General features: G+C 45.5%; 8 protein-coding genes across 8 annotated transcripts; 3 read left to right on the top strand and 5 right to left on the bottom strand.

Moving 5' to 3' along the window:
• Positions 1-381: 381 nt before the first annotated feature.
• Positions 382-2184, bottom strand: F4817DRAFT_315420 (uncharacterized protein; the record flags this gene model as incomplete). The annotated part of the gene is made up of 3 exons (XM_049300535.1): positions 382-998; positions 1079-1374; positions 1700-2184. The coding sequence occupies 3 exons, from the start codon at positions 2182-2184 to the stop codon at positions 382-384; spliced, it is 1398 nt and encodes a 465-aa protein (XP_049159614.1).
• Positions 2185-2688: 504 nt separating this feature from the next.
• Positions 2689-4243, bottom strand: F4817DRAFT_95004 (uncharacterized protein). Its single transcript, XM_049308083.1, has one exon. The coding sequence runs from the start codon at positions 3918-3920 to the stop codon at positions 2787-2789; it is 1134 nt and encodes a 377-aa protein (XP_049159613.1). The 5' UTR covers positions 3921-4243; the 3' UTR covers positions 2689-2786.
• A 1192-nt stretch (positions 4244-5435) lies between these two features.
• Positions 5436-7080, top strand: F4817DRAFT_336213 (Aldo/keto reductase). Its single transcript, XM_049303115.1, has 3 exons — positions 5436-5943; positions 5991-6051; positions 6131-7080. Exons 1-3 carry the CDS (start codon positions 5902-5904, stop codon positions 7015-7017), a joined length of 990 nt encoding a protein of 329 aa, XP_049159612.1. The 5' UTR covers positions 5436-5901; the 3' UTR covers positions 7018-7080.
• A 232-nt stretch (positions 7081-7312) lies between these two features.
• Positions 7313-8197, top strand: F4817DRAFT_358414 (GINS complex, PSF2 component; the record flags this gene model as incomplete). The annotated part of the gene is made up of 2 exons (XM_049306025.1): positions 7313-7426; positions 7544-8197. The coding sequence occupies 2 exons, from the start codon at positions 7313-7315 to the stop codon at positions 8195-8197; spliced, it is 768 nt and encodes a 255-aa protein (XP_049159611.1).
• Positions 8198-8305: 108 nt separating this feature from the next.
• Positions 8306-9314, bottom strand: F4817DRAFT_94970 (uncharacterized protein). Its single transcript, XM_049308082.1, has one exon. It carries the CDS (start codon positions 9002-9004, stop codon positions 8414-8416), a length of 591 nt encoding a protein of 196 aa, XP_049159610.1. The 5' UTR covers positions 9005-9314; the 3' UTR covers positions 8306-8413.
• A 471-nt stretch (positions 9315-9785) lies between these two features.
• F4817DRAFT_94954 (uncharacterized protein) lies at positions 9786-10918 on the bottom strand. The gene is made up of 2 exons (XM_049308081.1): positions 10095-10918; positions 9786-10013 (listed from the first exon to the last, which is right to left on the bottom strand). The coding sequence occupies exons 1-2, from the start codon at positions 10608-10610 to the stop codon at positions 9978-9980; spliced, it is 552 nt and encodes a 183-aa protein (XP_049159609.1). The 5' UTR covers positions 10611-10918; the 3' UTR covers positions 9786-9977.
• A 37-nt stretch (positions 10919-10955) lies between these two features.
• On the bottom strand, positions 10956-13327 carry F4817DRAFT_94950 (uncharacterized protein). The gene is made up of 4 exons (XM_049308080.1): positions 12961-13327; positions 12650-12898; positions 11201-12532; positions 10956-11094 (listed from the first exon to the last, which is right to left on the bottom strand). Exons 1-3 carry the CDS (start codon positions 13129-13131, stop codon positions 11408-11410), a joined length of 1545 nt encoding a protein of 514 aa, XP_049159608.1. The 5' UTR covers positions 13132-13327; the 3' UTR covers positions 10956-11094; positions 11201-11407.
• A 98-nt stretch (positions 13328-13425) lies between these two features.
• On the top strand, positions 13426-15111 carry F4817DRAFT_336204 (putative NADH oxidase). The gene has a single exon (XM_049303114.1). The coding sequence runs from the start codon at positions 13673-13675 to the stop codon at positions 15047-15049; it is 1377 nt and encodes a 458-aa protein (XP_049159607.1). The 5' UTR covers positions 13426-13672; the 3' UTR covers positions 15050-15111.
• The last annotated feature ends 3197 nt before the right edge of the window (positions 15112-18308 follow it).

Here is an 18308-nt window from a genome sequence, read left to right as displayed (position 1 = left end):
TACATTGGTTTCATATAGTTAGTAAGGTGACGGGTAACTATTGACAATAAAAATATCACTGGAGTTTTATCATCTGAAGATTTTGGTAAGAGTGTTTAAAAGAGAGGAGTCAGTTAATAATTACCATGACAGTGGTGAAATTGAAAGCTAGAGACATTTCTCATCCGTGTCCTCAGAATTTATGTTATGACTTCCACGTATGAATAGCGATATGATATAATTTATTATTACCATCTAGACGCGCTATTGGCTTGTGCCCGACAGGCACAGCTAAAATAACTACCTCAGAAACTAACGAAAGCTAACATCGCTACATTAAGCATCCTTGCTCCTCCATTTCTAGTGAACGTGATCCGCTGAGGAGTATACCATATTTATCACTTAGTCATGTAAATAGTAAAAGAACCCCCTTGGTAAGCTATCCGCCTCGTGAGAGAATGACACATGGGCCGTGTCAAATAAAATCTTCATTGCGTCAAGCTGTCGGGGACCGAGACAGCATTTTACAACGGCGGGAATGTACCGAACGTGCTTTAGACTAGGCAACAACCCTCTGAGAAGCTCGGAGACGAACGTAGTAGAAAAAGCCATTATGAAATCCTCTTTCCGAGTGAAGCCACTTTCTAGATTCCCCCACATCTCGACCGCGTCAAGCGAGATGAGATTCGGTGGAAGTTTTTGAAGTATCCTGGTGTCATGTGTATTGGTTTGGATCCCAGTTATAAGTGGTATTTCAGTCGTTAGTGTTTCAAGCTTCTCGAGTTGAGGCAAGCAGTCAAGAACCTGAGACGGCCCAAGCTGGCCTAGAAACCAAGTGTTTTGGCAGGTCCTTAACTCTAACACCTTTAAAGTACTGGCCACTTTTACTAGTGCGTGGTTGAGATCTCTGCCTGTCGACGGTAGAGGACGGTGTAAATCACGAGACTTCGCCACGATCAACGAGAAACTCTCCAGTTTAGCAGCAGAGTTGAAGATACGGAATATTGTTTCGGCATCGACTACAAGATCCGTAGTGAGTGGCGATTCTTCCCAAATATGCTAGAGATGGGTCGAGCGACGGGCTTGGGCTGGTACTCACCGCAGGTTACTAGCTTCAGCTCCCTTATTCTTCCAATCCACGAATTGTCACGACCTGCTGGGAAGGTAAGATATCCGTATTGATACCAGACATGGAGTCGATGGACCCCTCCGATTTCAAGAAGCTCTGTTGCTATTTCCATGCTGGACCCAGAGAAGGATCTAGAAAAGGCGAGCTGTTGAATATACAGCGTCAGTAGCTGAGGAATAATGCTATACCTGCTTTGCATCGTCGCTTGGCGTAGTAAGTAATCTAGTGTCTGGTAACGACTACTGTCGTACCAGCGTAGGAGTAGTCTAAGGTTGTAAGATAGACCGATAAGAACCGCTAAGAACTTTAGGGTCAATGTAGATAACTAGGCCACCCGGATATTATATTGATCTAAATGAGCCCAGTGCATTATAAATATTTGACGGTCTGAGAGGTCATCCTCGGATGGCAAGCTGGAAAGGAGGGCTTGTATATTGCTACAGCCCCTGAAATTAGTATATGTTTCTATAACGTATCAGGGTTATTATACAAGCATCATAACCCCTTCAGAACCGACAACTTGACCGATATATATATAAAGAACCCTAGGGAAAAATAGAAAAAGTGAAAACAAGTCTAAATGTTACTCACCTGGTTACTTCGCGTTCTATGTTATCTGGGATTCCCCAGTCGTGGGGCTTCAAACTCCCGGGGCAAATTATATTTTCGATATGTTTACAGTAATCCTCCTTCGAAAGCAGAGTCCGCACTAACATTATTAAACTCCTTGGGCCGCCATAGGCGAGGGCGCGGAGATAATCATCATAGTCCCGAGAGTCGATGAAAAAAATGACCGTCTGATAAAGGAGCGGCGTTGCAAGGTCGTTGAAGAGACTGGAGGTAAGACATAGATTATAGAGGACTTTGCGGTTTACTAGGAACTCGGGTGCGGGTAGTGTGGAGGTTACGTCTTGGATTGGGAGTCGGAAACACTCGACGATATTTAATAAAAGCTCGGTAGGTAGTAAATGACTATAACGAAGCTGTTGAAGTTGGCCGCACAGTTGATCAATAGCACCGTCATCTCTCTCCTTCGGGGACTGAACGTCGGGGGTTTGTGTCGGATTCCTCGCCATCACTACTATTGGAACGTATGATATAATAAACAACACCTAACTCTGCGAATGGAGATAGACTGGGTGGCCGCGCGACTTGTCTTGATCGATTCAGGGCATAGTTCAAGAAATTAGGGGGGAAATGACGAATGTAGGTAGAGAGGTTGCTGGATCTTCCCGTCTAAAACTAGCTCTTGAGGCGCCACATAGGGCTCTTTCCCAGCACGTAACTTTACTCTCGAATTTCAGTAAGAATGGGCTGTAGTTAATAACATGATGGCAAGTGCCGTGCTGTTCCTTGGAAACATCTTATGTAAAGAACCTGGATGGATAAGGCATAGGTGCATAAACTGTTAATGCGGACTTGTATATGGAAAATCCATATTAAATAGGTACATATCGCTAATGTCAATGCCGATTTCGCCATGCTACGGTTGACGAGCAATACAATGATGCCGTTATGGAATACTGCGGTCCCGTAGAGAAATACTGATGTGTGGTGGATAGTCACGCCGTTCTCTCGGAGCGTCTCCTTGAGTACTGAGGCAGTTAATTGCGATGAGAGGGAAAAAGGCCTAGGATATTGAAAGGACTAATGGTCAGGCCACTCTCAAGCACATATTTTAGGTTAGACCATCAGCTTTTCGCCTTGGGAATAGCTTTCTAAGTCCGCTGCCGAACCTGGAACCCGTGTGCTTGATAGTATGGTCTATCGACATTTTACGAGTTGCTTGTAGAGAAGTAGGAGGAAGGGGGGTAGCTAGCTGCTCATTGTTCGGCAAATGCGTCTGACTCTGTTTGGTCATACTTTTCTCAACTCTTCGACGTCTCGGCCCCTGTTCTGTGCCCCGGCGTGGTACTAACAATTCTGGGAAACGGAATTCAAATCCATCCTCGATAAATCCTTGAGATGATTGGCTCTCGCTACCATTAGCTTTAACCCTTTCATCTTTCGCTTCTTGGTTCTCAGTTAATTCGATACCGATACGCTCTTCATCACCACAGACCACGACATACCACCGGATACTCTCTTTTCTTTGCAGTTGATCGCGAAGTTTCTCAAACCATCCTGCTTTCTTGTTGCCGTATGTATTTACCTTATGGCAAGTTTCCTCACTCATGCCGCTCATGGGCTTGTAAGGTTCCGTCTTCATCCGCGTCTCGTATCGACTTATTTCTTCTGCAACTGAAATCGAAGTGTCTATGCGTACCACATAATCTGCCACATATGCCCATTGTCCGCTTACGGTGGTCAAATCTGACGGATCAAATTCTTCCAAAAACTTCACGATAGACCAATCATTGAACGGTATGTCGTCGTCGTTAGGATCTGGTAGTTCCGACGCTGGAAATATAGTTAACTTGTCGCGTTGCCTGGTCGTCGGTAGCTGCTCTGAGGCTTTGCTGCGACTAGACAGTTTGCTCCGTCGACTGCCATTTCTGTTCTTGTTATTTTCAAATTGGGCAACCTCCTCCTTGTACCCTTGGCCGCTGCATGGACGTGTGCGTGAATAGGCGTGTCCATTTATTGCTGGGAAGTCATTGCGAATGTGATGGGGCGAGGGGCTTAGATTTTGTGCCAGACGGGGACAAGGAGGTAGGAAGTCGAATAGCTCGTAGAATTGGTTAAGGAGGGCGACGGGACTCTGCCGCGCTATAATCCATTCCGACGCGACGTCGTCAACGTTCTGGATAACAACGAAATATCGTATGCTTGGGCGATGCCAGCGAAATCCGTGGCACAGATACGTCGGCATTATGTGGTTACAAGTCTCCTAGCTAGTGTGGATCGAGTAGCAGGGCATTACAGTAGTGCGTCCTGTATGTACGTGCAAAAGGCGGAGGGTAACCACCCGGAATCCTGGTCTGTGGGGGAAGAGACAGGGGGGACCCTGAATTGGGAGAACGTGAATGTGAATGGTCAAACGGCTTTTTTCTTTACTGCTCAACCACGTCTAACGAGATCGTCATATCAAGCACAACAAGCCAGAAGGATGTTGTCTTTAAACCTACAATCATCGGACCCCTTCGGGAAAAGGGAAATATAAGATGGTCGGTCAAAGGTTTAGCGAACAAAAGTTAGCAAGCCTAGTACTCGAACAATTAGACGCAAGACAGTCACAACTGGATAATAGCCTGTCAGATCGGATCACCGCTAACCTGACTTAGGAATTCAGGGTAAAAGCGAAAGGTGTTGTAGAGTCTTTACTCACGTTATATATTAATAGGTAGTAATTTATATGGTCCCAAAATGTCAAGGAGATATCGGCTGTTAGTGTTTGCAGAACTGGCAAAGCTGGGGTGAAAAAGGCTCATACAGATAGGTACCTAATCATATGTCATCTTTCCCAACTCAAGTTGCATTTGTTGCAAGAGCCGGTCGGTTTTACGATAGGAAGCTCGATTATGGGTCCGTCGTGTCGCGAGTCGGTAACCTATCTATATGGCGCCAGACTCTTTCTCTTTGAGCCTCATCTGTCTTAACGTCATAGCAAAGAACTTGATACAGTCTTATATCGAAGTACTCTCTGATTGGTATTTTCCTTCTTTTAAATATTCATCATTAAGTTTGCGTATAAGCCTATCACATATGCTTAGTCGTACCTAGCTAGATGGCTTCGATCGGGTTCCCCCCCCTTTCGAGAGAGTGAAGTCCGGTTTGTTTGAGCTCTAGCCCACCCAATTTAACGGTCATATAGCGGTATCCCACGTCGCAACCCCGCCCCGAACGTGTCTTCAACTACTCAGTACCTCCGTCTATGTTCGTAGATATAGTTGTACTATATCGGTTTTCAATGTATATTGGTCTTGATAATATCCTTAAAGAGGGGACTCGAATTTACGTGGCTCTTATTCCAAGTCATCGATGCTGAACCCGTTCAACGATATATTCTTTAAAAGCGTAAAAAGCCCTTAGCCAACACACATATACTTAAACCAAACGAACTGCCTCATTAACACGTTTTGGCTTCCTCTATGTCTTTGACATACTATTAATAATGCTTCTTGGTGAATTATATGCCAAGACACATATAGAGCTCAGTGTTCCTGTCCGGGAGTGGTAGATACCTTGTTTAAGAAAGCGAACCCCGATTTTAATCGACTCTTGGGGAGTTGCTTTGGTATCTGATCAGTTTTCGTGTACATGTCTTACGAAATGACACTAAGAATTAAGAATAGCCAATGATATTAAAGGGAACTTCCCGATTTGGTCTTGATACAACGATTTACTAGCCTAGTTGATGCAGTTGTAGTTGATCTGTAAAGTCACCAACCGCATGCCTCATAAGCTAAACTATAATACGTCTTACAGTGTATAGCTTATCATCAGTCAGTACCGTACCTTATCGGCCTCTTTTTCCGTTGCGGCGTGACTGAATGGGGCTTTCGCACATTCGCTGCAACAGGAAAGCTGCGCCGGGCTTACGGAGGAGAGACCTGAGGACCCGGCGCGCCATCCTAAATAGTTAAGTGGAAGAGTCGGGCCCCACAGAAGCCGTAAGACTAGTGTATACAATAAAATCTAACGTCATGGTGTAATAGACATGGATTCATTGCCCCTCAGCTCTCTAACCCCTCATCGCGAACTCAATCACTAAAACTGTCGGTGGAGAAGCTTCAAAGTGAAATTCAACGCCTTCTGTGGTATATAATTGAACCCTTTCACCTCCTTGGACGTGTCACCCAGACTCTTTTCTCCTTAATATTAAAAAACAACCTACCAATTCCTTGTTAATTATGGCAACGAAAATACCCACCGTAAAACTGGCCTCTGGCTATGTACGTGACCCCCCTCTGCTTCTGTGGGCTGAGGCTTATAGGAATAGGAAATGCCCATAGTTGGCTTTGGTATTTGGAAGGTACCGAACGATACCTGCGCTGATCAAGGTATGTCTCCTGTAGTCTTTAAAAAATTGTTCCACATGTAGGTCCATCGGTCGCTGACACCTGACTCGCTACTCGGTAGTCTACAATGCTATTAAGTTAGGCTATAGACACATCGATGGCGCTTGGGACTACACGAACAGCGCCGAGGCTGGTAAGGGTGTACGGAGAGCCATCGAAGAGGGTATCGTGAAGCGAGAAGACATGTTCATTACTTCCAAGTTATGGAACAATTACCACGCTCGCGAACATGCGTTCGAGATGGCTAGGCTGGAGAACGAGGCGTGGGGTCTGGGATACTTGGACCTATTCTTGATCCACTTCCCCATCGCGCAACAGTTTATCCCCTTCGACAAGATCCGCTTTCCCTGCTTCTGGTCCGATAAAGAGCAGACCAAGGTTACTCCGCTGGCAAAGGTGCCAATCTCAGAGACCTGGAAGGCTCTGGAGGATATGGTTCGGACTAAGGAGAACCCCAATGGCTTCTTCAGGAGTATCGGCATATCAAACTTTCAGCCTCAGCTAATCTACGACTTGCTGTCGTATGCGAAGATCCATCCGAGTGTCTTGCAGATCGAGCATCACCCGTACCTAACGCAGCCCGGCCTTATCGCCCTAGCGCAAGAAAACAACATTGCCGTAACCGGTTACTCGACATTTGGCCCGCAGAGCTTCATCGAGTTGGGCAATGCTACGGCCAAGAAGGTTAAGCCTCTATTCGAGACGGATGTAGTGAAGAGCGTCGCAGCGAAGCACGGCAAGTCTCCCGGACAGGTTCTACTTCGATGGTGTACTCAACGCAACATCATTGTCATCCCTAAATCGAACAATGTCGAGCGGCTGAAGCAGAACCTGGACTGCTGCTCTTTCGACCTGAGCGACGATGAGATTAAGCAAATTTCTTCTTTGAACATTAACCTGCGATTCAACGACCCTGCTGCTCTAGGAAGTAGTAGGATATTCGGTTAAATACGGTATAATACCATTTAGATGGTTTAGAAACTTTAAAATAATAGATTGCCTAATTCCTTGTTCTTCCTTGTTCTTCGCGGAGACATTAAATAATCCCAATACGTAATGAATGGAATAAAGGTAAAAATAAAACGCCACAGTTCAGCACCGCCATACGGATCCGCACCGCCACAACCATATCCAATTAATTAATCAAGTGCCTGAAGGCGCGTCGCTTTCCATGTCATTGTCGCGTCTCTTGTGGCCTCGCTTCACAGTGAAGCTTCACCAATTCCTTTAATTAAGCAATAATATGGCCCTCCCACTACCACCTGGCCTTGTGCCAACCGAAGTAGCTTTCCTCTGCGAGATGGAAATGGTTACAGTCGTTCCTCGCCAAAGACTCGAGTCAATTCCGTTACTTAGTGTAAATAATCCAATTATTTCAATTATTTCAAATAATTTAACCCCACCACCCCGCCATCGCCATCGTCATCGCCATCATCAAGCAGCTCTACTAACAACACACAATCCCATTATATAGGGCAAAACTCCAGCTTTACGTCCACCGCATCGCGCCCAGCTTCCCCTATGGCTTGCGATTTTACTTAAGAAGCAACGGCGCGCGAATATCGTCGCACCGCCTTGGCTATATCCGGATTCGCTCAAGGATATCATCAATCACGAGACCAACATCGACCCCGTAGCATTCTCCCCACCCCCACCACCGCCCACGAGGTCCGATGGCATGGGTGGCGCGAGACCATACGCGCAATCTTCGTTTGAGTTGAAGCCGGGGGAAATGTTACTGTCGCCGCCCTTTCTCCCCTCGTGTACACAGGAGGCGCCTTCAGGCTACCTACCCTACCACTGGCTGGAGCTTTCAGAGACTCTGCTTGCGCACGCCGCTGACGATATACCTAACGCCGCCGAGGTTCGAACGTTACTGCGGGATCTACAAGAGGTGCGTGCGGCGAAAATGCGCAGTAGTACGGTACATCTAGAAGGCGGTGGTGGTGTACTCAAGTTGCGAGGTGTCGGAGCAATGGAACTGGCTGAAAGCAGGGGGTTTGTGTTAGGCGTCGTCGAAGGTGTGAGGAAGCTAGGCGCGAGTGCTGAGGCGAGTAGGAGGGAAGAGGAAGAAGAAAGGGCTAATGGTGAAGGAGCCGAGGATAGCGACGAGGAGATGGGCTTCTAGACACGAAATAAACGACGCATATGAGACATGGTACAGCATTGCATACGGCTCTAAAATTACGGCATATCACATAGCATCGGACCGGCGTTTGATCCCTTCATCAAACCGGGAAACATTTTGAAATATATTTACATATACCTAACCTATATATACCCCCATTTCTACCTTTTCCCAAGCAATACGCCTATGTTTCGCACGTTACGCTAAACCAATGAATTAATCAAAAATATAATTTGGTATCCTTACAACTTTGCCATCCGCCATATGCCTCCATCGCAACTTATCCCCCAGCCGTTCCGCGTTATGGAAATATTGGCTCATACGATTCTCCGCAGCCCAGTTCAGCGGGTCTGGTTGCGGTATCGCATCCGGATCGACCGTTGTCTCCATTAACGAATATAGACACAGCAACCAAAAGCCTACCTGCAGGGCGATAATCAGTATGTCTGCTACGGCGTGCATGACCCGGTATAGTTCATTGTCCACCGTGCGCAGAAAAAAGAGGAGAACGGAGAGCGCATGCTGGCGTATGACCGCGGATAGCTCTACGATGTAATTGTACGTGATGCGGTGTGCCAGCTCAGCTAGCACGGAAAAGACCACTCGCAAGATATCCGCTATTCGCTGTGAGAATATCACGATGGGCTCGGATTTCTCATCCAAAAATCCCAGCAGGAGCTGGAGGTACGTCGTTACGATGAGGTGGAGGGCAGCAAAAAGGCGTCTGTAGAACGGCAAATAGTTCCGTTCCCATATCGGCGGGAGCCACTCCATAAAGAGCTCTCGGATGTTTATCCGTAAACGCATGATGGTAGATTCGAATGTGCGCTGAAACGTGTCGGCTCTGATATCGTGGGATTCGTCCAGGTTGTTCCTTAGAAGTCCAGCTAAGGAATAAACAGACTACTTCTTAGTGATAGAGAAAGATGTATGCCTGTTGAGAAGCTAAAAGTAGAGACCTTACGAATGATAGGGTACAGCACAGCTTGAGTGTCAGGAGAGTAATAGAAGAGTAAGCATCGCTACGAGAAATATATTCGAAGCCCTTGGTATTGAATAGAATTGAGTTCTAAGGAGATTCGACTCTGACGTCGAAATCCCTTTAGTTACTTGTCCGGTTTGTTTATGTTAATTCATTATCTTGCTGTCGAAGTTACAAGGTCAATATCCAACCCTCGTGTATCACTATTGTTTGCTTCCTTGGTACCTATTTTCCTTGTGCAAGGAGCCTTTGATACCTTTTGTTTGGCTAGGTGATAATAGCATTGTCGCCTGTCCCCTTTGAGTTTCACCTTGTCATAAGCTGAGTCGCCTTTGCATAGAACAAGAGGCTCTTCTATTTAATTTACGATGTGAAAGGAGATCATGTCAAAGTATCACACATGATCAGCTACTGATAATTGATAATCTACTGCCCTGGAGTAACCTTAGTTGAACAAAGACTTGGCTGGGCTAGAGTGTGCTTGCGTGTAATAGTACCCCTATATGTGTAAGATTATTCAAATTTCAGCATAGCAGCTCGGACGTGTAATATACACATCGGAATATTGTTAACCACGCTCTACTTATTGAGTAGAAAGGCTTGCCATAACTGGATATGATCAATATGCTTGCTATATGAATGCTAAAATGCTAATGAAGAACCTTTGGTAGTATTAAATACCATAAACTCACAACACCATCAATTCCGAATATCATATATTGACGATGCATGTCACTCAACTTTAGCTAGATGCTTATATACAGATGCCTGCTATTACTCAGTTCAACAGGCTATGAATCACTCATTCGCATGCGCATCATTGTAGTAATGGATCTGTGGCTTTGTTAGTATGCTACTTTCTGTATTACAGACGGGCGAATTAAGATCCCGGGAGAGAACAAAGATATCTCTTACAGTCTGATCAGAGCATCCACTGGGTGTTTGATAGCCGTAAGCGCCGGTGTTGATAAATAGCGCCTGGTCTTTACAGACAAGCCAAGCAGCTAGGTTCTGACGGTTGATGTCCGGTACACTCCAAGCAAGGGCGTCTCCTTGGAAGACAAAAGTGCCAAATGTATTCTCGGTCGTGTTAAACGAGGTGGCGAGTGTTCGCGGCGGGTTCGCTAGGTCTGCTGGCTTCTCGACGTGTAAATATAGCGGCGCCCCCCCTTCGCCCGTGTTGGCCACCAGCTGTCCATCCTTGACATTGTACTGCCCCGCCGTCTTGTAGCTCTCTAGTATGGCCGTGCCTGGCGCATTACCTGGCTTTGTCTGGAGGTATTTGTGAAAATTGGGTGAGGCCACCGCGCGAACCCAGTACCATCCCGACTGTAGTGTCGTGCCAGGTCCCGATGACTGCCGCGGAGCTACGGGACTGGCCGAGGTGACTGCGGTAAGGAGCGCAACTGCAAAGGGTTGGAATAGCATCATGAATAATGCTGCCTTTAAGATATGTAAATGACCCTTTGCTAGAAAGCACTTTTGATAATAGATACGGGCACGATGTTGGAAGAGATTCGACAGCTAGAAGACAGGGATGTCAAGTTACATTACCAAAGTGCTGGAGGTAGGTGGTATTTATTCTGGCAATGATTATCCCGCCTTAGGTTCATCAGGAACACACTCAAGTCTTCCGGTGGATGAGCTTGTATAATGTGCAATATAGCTTCCGTGTTACTACGTCGGGTACGGAAAGCGTGGGAGACTAAGTGAAGTCGTGGTCGCGAAATTATTTAGCCTAAGCTCAAGATCGGCAAATATACCATACGTAGAAAACCTCCGTGGAGGAAGATCCAGACTAGCTTGCATTAAAATATCTAGATGATGCCATGTCTCTAACCTAGCTTATTGTTAGCTAAGCCTCTCAATGGTGTGCTTATGCTCTGGCGAGGAAGAGAAATAAAGATACGGTGTGCTGGAAGTCATATTAGAGATGATTGATTGAAAGCCCATATGGGCGGAGTGAAGTCGGGGGCCGCTATTTTAATTTATAAAGAAGCAAAAGCACATGGGATACTCACATGGTGAAAATTAAAAGAAAAACAGGCTTACTCCTTTGACGACAAGTCATGGCAACACGATATTACCTTAGGTATCCGGTTATGGAATTTATCGTTAGGCACTCCCCGTGACAGATTCCGGGTAACACCACATCTTTTACCCATATATCTTCGTGGCTGTGGTAGAAGTATTTTGACTTATAATAGTAGGTAATCGGGTTGTGATTATTAGTTTGGCTCACCGTCCCTCGCTTCTCCCAAGATACACGTTTGCAGCCCCCTCGATGTCAAGTCTTGTAGAATTAAAGACTCGACGATGCGGCTCCTTTGGCGGGCCCACCAAGATGTCGAGCTGGTAAGCAAAATACGTGCGGCTTGATAAAAGTGGTGGAGGATGACCAGAGCCCTGGAGTCGTGCTGAAGAGCAAGCTCACGGAAGACTACGCTACAAAGAACAGGGAAAGTAAAGAAACAACGTTCAATGTCAGGCTGAAGGCGCATTAACCTCTGGCATGGCGGGTGTCCACTAGAGGTAGATATGGACGCTAGGGAGAAGAGAAGAGATAGTCTCTTAGCAATGCGCTCAAAAGCCATCCGCTGGGGGGTCGCGACGTGTTGCGGCGACCCCGATGTTATCTCGGTGCCAGCTACGTCTATATGTAAACCTAAGTGCTGTTCCTCTTGGGGCGCCTTGTCATTATAAGGGTAATGTGTCGACGTTTGGAAAGCTGCGCACGTATAGTTTAGCTTTGCCATAGTGCAAGTATAGTTCGTCACCTTCTCTCGATCGGCAGAAATATTGAGATTCGGAGGAGCTGACGACTGTTCTTGCGCCTCTCCTTGCTTCTCAGATAATTGTGGCTGATAGCGAGGATCATCCCAGATTGCCATGAAGTAGTTGACAAATCTATAGGGGTTGTCTCCATATTGCAGGATGGTTTCTTCTATCGCAGCCTTTGGACTGTAAATACTTGCAGAAAGGAACACACTGTCGCTACCCCAGAGGATTAGGTATGCCTCAGAAAGTATACCTCGTACTCCGGAGCTTAGCTGGAAGAGGGGGTCTTGTGAAAGGCGCATGATCAAATTGTCATGTCCTTTGTAGTTTGGAAACTGGTCCCGCTCCTCAAGGAACTCTACATGACTCCACGAAATGTAGTGCATGATGACAGAAGTTGCTATCAGAGCTTCGATGTTCTGGGCCGTGACAGGATTGGACAGCTTTCCTCTAAAGAGCGAGGCCGACTTTCCTAATAGTTGGAGAGCGACACGAGAATAGCGAGGAACTTGAGGTCGTAGGGTAGAGATGTGGGTGGCCGCAAGACAGAGAATCGTACACATGATGTAGGGTTCCTATTATAACCGCCTTAGTTAATGCAATGCTGATGCATCTGTCACGGCTCCCCTCTAATCCCTATTTATAATGATATACGGACAGAGAGGAGGGACATGGGGAAGAGATTGCCACACCTGGAATGACCACGGAAGAACGTGCGGCCAGATTTCAGAGAAGGCGAGGGTGTTCATAATATCCCTTTGAAAATGATAGAATAGCTCTAAATGTAGTAAATTGATCTTGGTGTCATCCGAAACAGGATGACTAGTAGGTTGAGAAATGCATGGACTCAACCTGTTGTTATTTTTGTATATATCAGCTGTTGAGTGGATGCATCTTTCACTCCTCTTCAAACAGTTCGAACAGGGGGACTGCTCGTCACACTGCAGAATCACATGTTAATTACATATCGTCCTAATAGGTATTAAACCAGTGTACTACTAACCTTAACTCTTCGCCGTTTGCAAGCGAGACATCCATGGCGGCTCTTGTGATGCGGACGCTTCTTTCCTCTCTGATTCGACGGGGAGCCGGTCTCTATTGGAGGTCTATCGTTTGTGATAAACACAAAACCGCCGCTGTGGGCCGTCCGAGTTGCTTCTGCCCTATCTTCCATAATGATTGGCGGTATAAAATACTATGAATATGGGTTTAGGAGGTATTGGTGTTGCGTTATTTCTCTAGGATGTACCTAACCTTCAGTATGTTAGGTATTTCGCTATTTGTGCACGGGCCACTACCGAGGGGGGATAGTACACAGAGAGGAAGAGCTGGAAGGTTACCATAATGCTGGGACTGCACGTAATCAAAATTATGACCAATAGGGGAGGAGTGGACCTGCTTGATCGTTCTCTTTGAGGAAATAAACGAAATCGAGCCCCACCAGGCGGTCCCGCCCCGCTCCGTACCACCTCGTTCCCCTTCGAGAAGTAAACGAAGGCACGGAGACTGTTCCATACATGTTATCTAGGATACCTTCTGTAATATTTTGATGATATTGATGTTTTGGTAGAATTCTACACTATGTATAAGGTACTCATTTCTTTTATAAATATAGCCATATACCTTCCTCCTTCCAGAAGACATAAGCCCTCAGCACCTCTCCTTTCACTAGATTTCATTTATCAAGCATGAAAACCACTTAATTGATCACCACGATGTCTCTATCTAACCTTAATACCCCCGTCCCGGGTATTCCTTACTTTACACCGCAACATCTACACTCGCCGGGCACTCCAAAGGAGCTCTCCTCAAAGATACCCACCTTATTCAGACCACTCCGAATTCGCGGGGTCACTCTTCGCAACCGTATCGTGGTTTCACCCATGTGCCAATACTCCGCGGCGCCATCTGGACCTGAAATTGGTTCTCTAACGGATTGGCATGTTGTAACACTGGGCCATTATGCTATCAAAGGAGCAACTCTCGTTTTCGTTGAAGCTACAAGCGTTCAACCTAATGGGAGGATTTCGCCAAATTGCCCTGGCTTATGGGATGATGCGCAAATCAAAGGCTTGAGACGAGTTGCCGACTTTGTCAGATCTCAAGGTGCTCTTACAGGCATACAACTAGCGCATGCTGGCCGCAAGAGTAGTACCGCCGCACCTTGGGTATCTACGGTCCTCGGCAGAAAGTCCAAGAGAGCTGACGAAGATATCGGCGGTTGGCCAAACGACGTGAAGGGTCCTTCTGGTGGTGAAAGCCAGACTTGGGATGGCTTTTTTGATAGCGAGCAGAGCAGGTTCTGGCCTCCCAAAGCCTTGACAATGCAAGAAATTAAAGAGGTCGTTCAAGATTTTGCGAAAGCAGCAGAGAGGAGTGTGAAGGCTGGAATTGACGTGATCGAGATCCATGCTGCACACGGGTATCTTCTACACCAATTCCTGTCGCCAATCTCTAACCGAAGGACGGATGAATACGGCGGCAGTTTTGAAAACAGGACAAGACTTCTTTTTGAAGTCATAGAAGCTATCAGGAATGTTATCCCAGCAAGTATGCCGCTTTTCCTTCGCATGTCAACAACCGAATTTCTAGAAGATACCGACTTAGGTAAGGAACTAGGGTCGTGGGACGTTGAATCAACGATCAAGGTAGCGAGGCAACTTCCTGCTCTAGGCGTTGACCTGCTGGATGTTAGCAGCGGCGGCAACAATCCCGGTCAGCGTATTGACGGAGTTAACGTCAAGAACTGTCATGTCAAGATCGCCGGGTGTATCAGAAACGCCGTGAATGCTGATGGTTTAAAACTTCTAATCGGTGCTGTTGGCCTAATTACCGAAGCAGAACAGGCAAGAGACATCGTCGAGAGTACCGACACTAGTGTGCAGCTCAAGGGTGCTATTGATGAGGAGGCTAGGGCGGCGAAAGAGATGACCAACGCAAAGGATGGCAAAGTGCCCATGGCCGATGTTATTTTGGTCGGCAGGCAGTTCCTCAGGGAATCGGATTGGGTGTTAAAGGTTGCGTGGAAGTTAGGCCTAGATGTCTGGTGGCCAAATCAGTTTATGAGAGCTTCATATTCCGCGACGATGTAAGTAAGTGGTTTAAAGATAGAGTAGAACTTGCCTTGAGTATTCATCCACTTAGCTTTCTATGACTGCCTAGCGTTGCATCGTGCCTTTACCCGAGGTGTTAACGAGTATGACCGTAATACAATAAGATAAAGCGTACCTTTGTAACCGCCTCGCTAGCATTTTCGTTGATGTGTCGGTTGGTGGTACTGAAGGAAGTACTCTAAAACTAGCCCCTTGTTATCGACGCCGCGAAAGCCGATGTTTACAAGAATATCTCCTCGCTTCGCACCTAAACGTTAGTTAACCCGGAACATGGAGGGAGTTCTTGGAACTTCGGGTGTTCTGTTATATCTAGGTAGGTAGTCTCATGGCATAGGAATAATTAAGGAGAAAAGCATAAAATATCACTTTAATGTAGTTGACTCTACGGGCTGCATCAATAGTTATAGGTAGGCAGAAGTAAGTATATTCTCAGGGGTCGCCTGGTAAACTACCTATCTGTTCCCGTCCATAATGACCTCCTACTGCAATGCCCTAGGCAAATCAGAAATCCTCTGGTGCCCCTCGCGATCCACAGACCAACAGCCTCAAAGCTTAAGAGGCGACTTGTTGTTCCGACCTTGATCATCCCGATTGCGATTCCCCTCAGTGGACTGGCTTGGGAGCTGGCTTGGGATTCGGATGTGGCCTCGGGGTTGGCTTTGGTGGCCTTGGATTCGGCATACGAGGCTCGGCGTTACAATTGCCCCTGAATCTACCCATGGTGTTGGTACTAGTCATGGTGCCGGTATTGGTCATGATGCTGGTGCTGGTCAAGACTCTGAAGAGTGGTCTAGTTTTGGATGCGAAAAGTTTCGTCGTTCTGGTAATGCTCGAACTCGGAATTGAGGTAGGTGGTAGAGTTAGGTTTTTGGAATGAAGGGGCCAGGCCAAGGTGCGGGTGAGGTCGACTTTATATACCTTTGTAGAGCGTAAAATCTACCTAGTCACTCACTCAAAGGTCGAGCTCTGCGATATGTTCTGCGTCACATTTTTGACATAGGGGCAAGATGATATACAAGTGATTCATGCAAGCAGGATAATTATTGTGAATCGCTAGGGTCATTTGTAAGAGCCATCGTAAAGGACAGGTAACTAAGTAGATGGTACAAATTCGAATCTCTGACTATTTTTCAGTAAGTGATGTGTAGCATTCTGGATTGGCCTTCATGGTTACTGTAACGCCTTTTAGCTGTCATGATTCATGTCAACAATATGAGGTGTTGTGTCGAGTCTATGCGTGGATGTGACTAGTGGTGATAATGAATTGGTTAATGTTTGAGGGAGGTGTGAAAACTAGCTAGAAGGTACCTACCTAGGTACCTAAAGGTCTATATAGTTTTAATTCTCCCACACACAACTATGGCGTATAGGATGACTCGAGGACCGAGGCAAAGCCAGTGTCTTGCCAAACCTAAGAATGTATGTGACTGGTACAAGACACTTAATTACCTATCTTCGTCGTTCAAAAATATTTCACCATTATGTCAAGCGGCATTACTAGGAGCTAGAAAGCATGTAAAGTAATATATGGGTTAATACGGTCATCAATACACTATTATATTGATAGCTAAACCCCTGCTCTCACTCCGTGCTACACGATATCTTAACAAATTACCACGGTAGCATTTCCATCTAGTGCACCTTGAAACCGGCACCTACTTATAGGTACTTACTTTACCTCTTTACCTCTTTTATCACGTTTAAACATAGTATTACGTTAAGGGAAGGTTACAGAACATTTTCAATAAATCCGACTCCACGGGTTACACCAATAGGTGGGTAAAGGTAAATATATTCTCAGACATAGTCCGGTAAACTATATATCTGCTCCTGTCCATAACGCTCTCCCGCTTCGATTCCTCAGGTACTTCAGGAATCTCCTATGACTATGCCGCGCGGTATCCAATATGATCTAAAGATCAACAGCAACAGATATTGAGAGGCAATCTGATGCTATTTTTTTGTCTGGTGCTGATTGCAATACATATCGCATATCTGAAACGGCGCTGACATGCATTTTTTGTAGTTGGCGCACGTCGTAACGTATTCCGGTCCCCAAATATGGACTCTGCATGTTCTGCAGAAATGGTCTATCATGTAACACATGATGGTAAAGACTTTGGATGCGGGCCGTTTGTGAAGGCAGAAATGTGCTATCGTCTCGTCCTTGTGATGTTTAATTTGTTGTGGTAGGTACTGAGGTAGAATTGGGTTTTGGGATGGAGGAATTAGACTACGGTACAGCTGAGATCGAATTTAAATACTCTCCCAGAGGACAGGGCTTGACTTCTGAATATAATTATGGGTGATTTATAATGTGATTTGTATCGTATCGTATTGCTTGTTTGTTTGTTATAAAAGTGAAATAGGTACCTAATATATAATTAATTCACCCGAACAATATTGCTTAATATAATTTACTAGGTTTATTCGTAAAGCTTATTATAATACATGTATAAAACGAGTAACTAGATAAATAACACAGAATCGTATCTTTAAAAGGTAGCCATTTTATTAACGAGTGATGTTTATAACTTTATACTAGTTTGTATTATTACCACACCGAATTTTAGGTACTATGATTCACATTGGTATTGTTGAACAGTCGTCCTAGGCTAATATATGTGACTAGAATAATATACTTATTCATTATCTCTGTGATTTCCGAGATATTTTATTATTAGGCCGGGTAGCTTGCTAGGAGACATGAAATATAGGTACCTTAGGTACAAAGCAGTATCTTCTAAACAGTTTGATGGGCTAAGATCTTACCTATTGATGTAACTCAGCTTAACGAACATTTTTCATTGCGGTAATAACCACTCGTGAGATGAAATTACAATCAAGTAAGGGGTAGGAGTGCTAAAGAAAAACTACCTCCTCGGTGTTCAGTTCATATACCTACCAGGACCCTAGGTAAGTAAGTATCTGAGTTAAGTTAAGAATATTACAAAATAAGTCTCCAATTGGTGTTAAGCTGAAATAGACTGCTGAAGCGCCCCTTGAATTAAACGTAGATAGATGTGAAGACTTTAGCTATTATAATTGGAAACCACTTTACCCATAGGTGAAATAGGCTATTTCTAGCAATGAAATTAGTAATGGGGCTAAAATGTACAAAATGCTGTGAAGCCTCCTCGTCCAAACTCTAAGTAGAGGTTAGTAGAGGAATACAAAAAAAGGGGGCCAGATGTTTAAGCCTCTACATATAATTCGCGTACCGGGAATGTACCGTCAC

This window comes from Daldinia loculata, assembly GCF_022478755.1.
Source record: "Daldinia loculata strain CBS 113971 unplaced genomic scaffold F4817scaffold_21, whole genome shotgun sequence".
Taxonomy (NCBI): Eukaryota; Fungi; Ascomycota; class Sordariomycetes; order Xylariales; family Hypoxylaceae; genus Daldinia; species Daldinia loculata.
The sequence above is the reverse complement of the archived record's forward strand: the minus strand, read 5'-3'. Positions and strand labels throughout refer to the sequence as shown.

Excerpts from the sequence above, each read along its gene's own strand:
- F4817DRAFT_94970 (XM_049308082.1), bottom strand. The coding sequence starts at position 9,004 with ATGCGTTTACGGATAAACATCCGAGAGCTCTTTATGGAGTGGCTCCCG.
- F4817DRAFT_336204 (XM_049303114.1), top strand. The coding sequence starts at position 13,673 with ATGTCTCTATCTAACCTTAATACCCCCGTCCCGGGTATTCCTTACTTT.
- F4817DRAFT_94950 (XM_049308080.1), bottom strand. The coding sequence starts at position 13,131 with ATGGAAGATAGGGCAGAAGCAACTCGGACGGCCCACAGCGGCGGTTTT. Across the intron at positions 12,899-12,960 it reads GCAAACGGCGAAGAGTTAAG|TGTGACGAGCAGTCCCCCTG; the intron begins GTTAGTAGTACA and ends GTGATTCTGCAG. Across the intron at positions 12,533-12,649 it reads TTCTTCCGTGGTCATTCCAG|GAACCCTACATCATGTGTAC; the intron begins GTGTGGCAATCT and ends CGGTTATAATAG.
- F4817DRAFT_95004 (XM_049308083.1), bottom strand. The coding sequence starts at position 3,920 with ATGCCGACGTATCTGTGCCACGGATTTCGCTGGCATCGCCCAAGCATA.
- F4817DRAFT_94954 (XM_049308081.1), bottom strand. The coding sequence starts at position 10,610 with ATGATGCTATTCCAACCCTTTGCAGTTGCGCTCCTTACCGCAGTCACC. Across the intron at positions 10,014-10,094 it reads GTGGATGCTCTGATCAGACT|ATCCATTACTACAATGATGC; the intron begins GTAAGAGATATC and ends ACAAAGCCACAG.
- F4817DRAFT_336213 (XM_049303115.1), top strand. The coding sequence starts at position 5,902 with ATGGCAACGAAAATACCCACCGTAAAACTGGCCTCTGGCTAT. Across the intron at positions 5,944-5,990 it reads TAAAACTGGCCTCTGGCTAT|GAAATGCCCATAGTTGGCTT; the intron begins GTACGTGACCCC and ends TTATAGGAATAG. Across the intron at positions 6,052-6,130 it reads CGATACCTGCGCTGATCAAG|TCTACAATGCTATTAAGTTA; the intron begins GTATGTCTCCTG and ends GCTACTCGGTAG.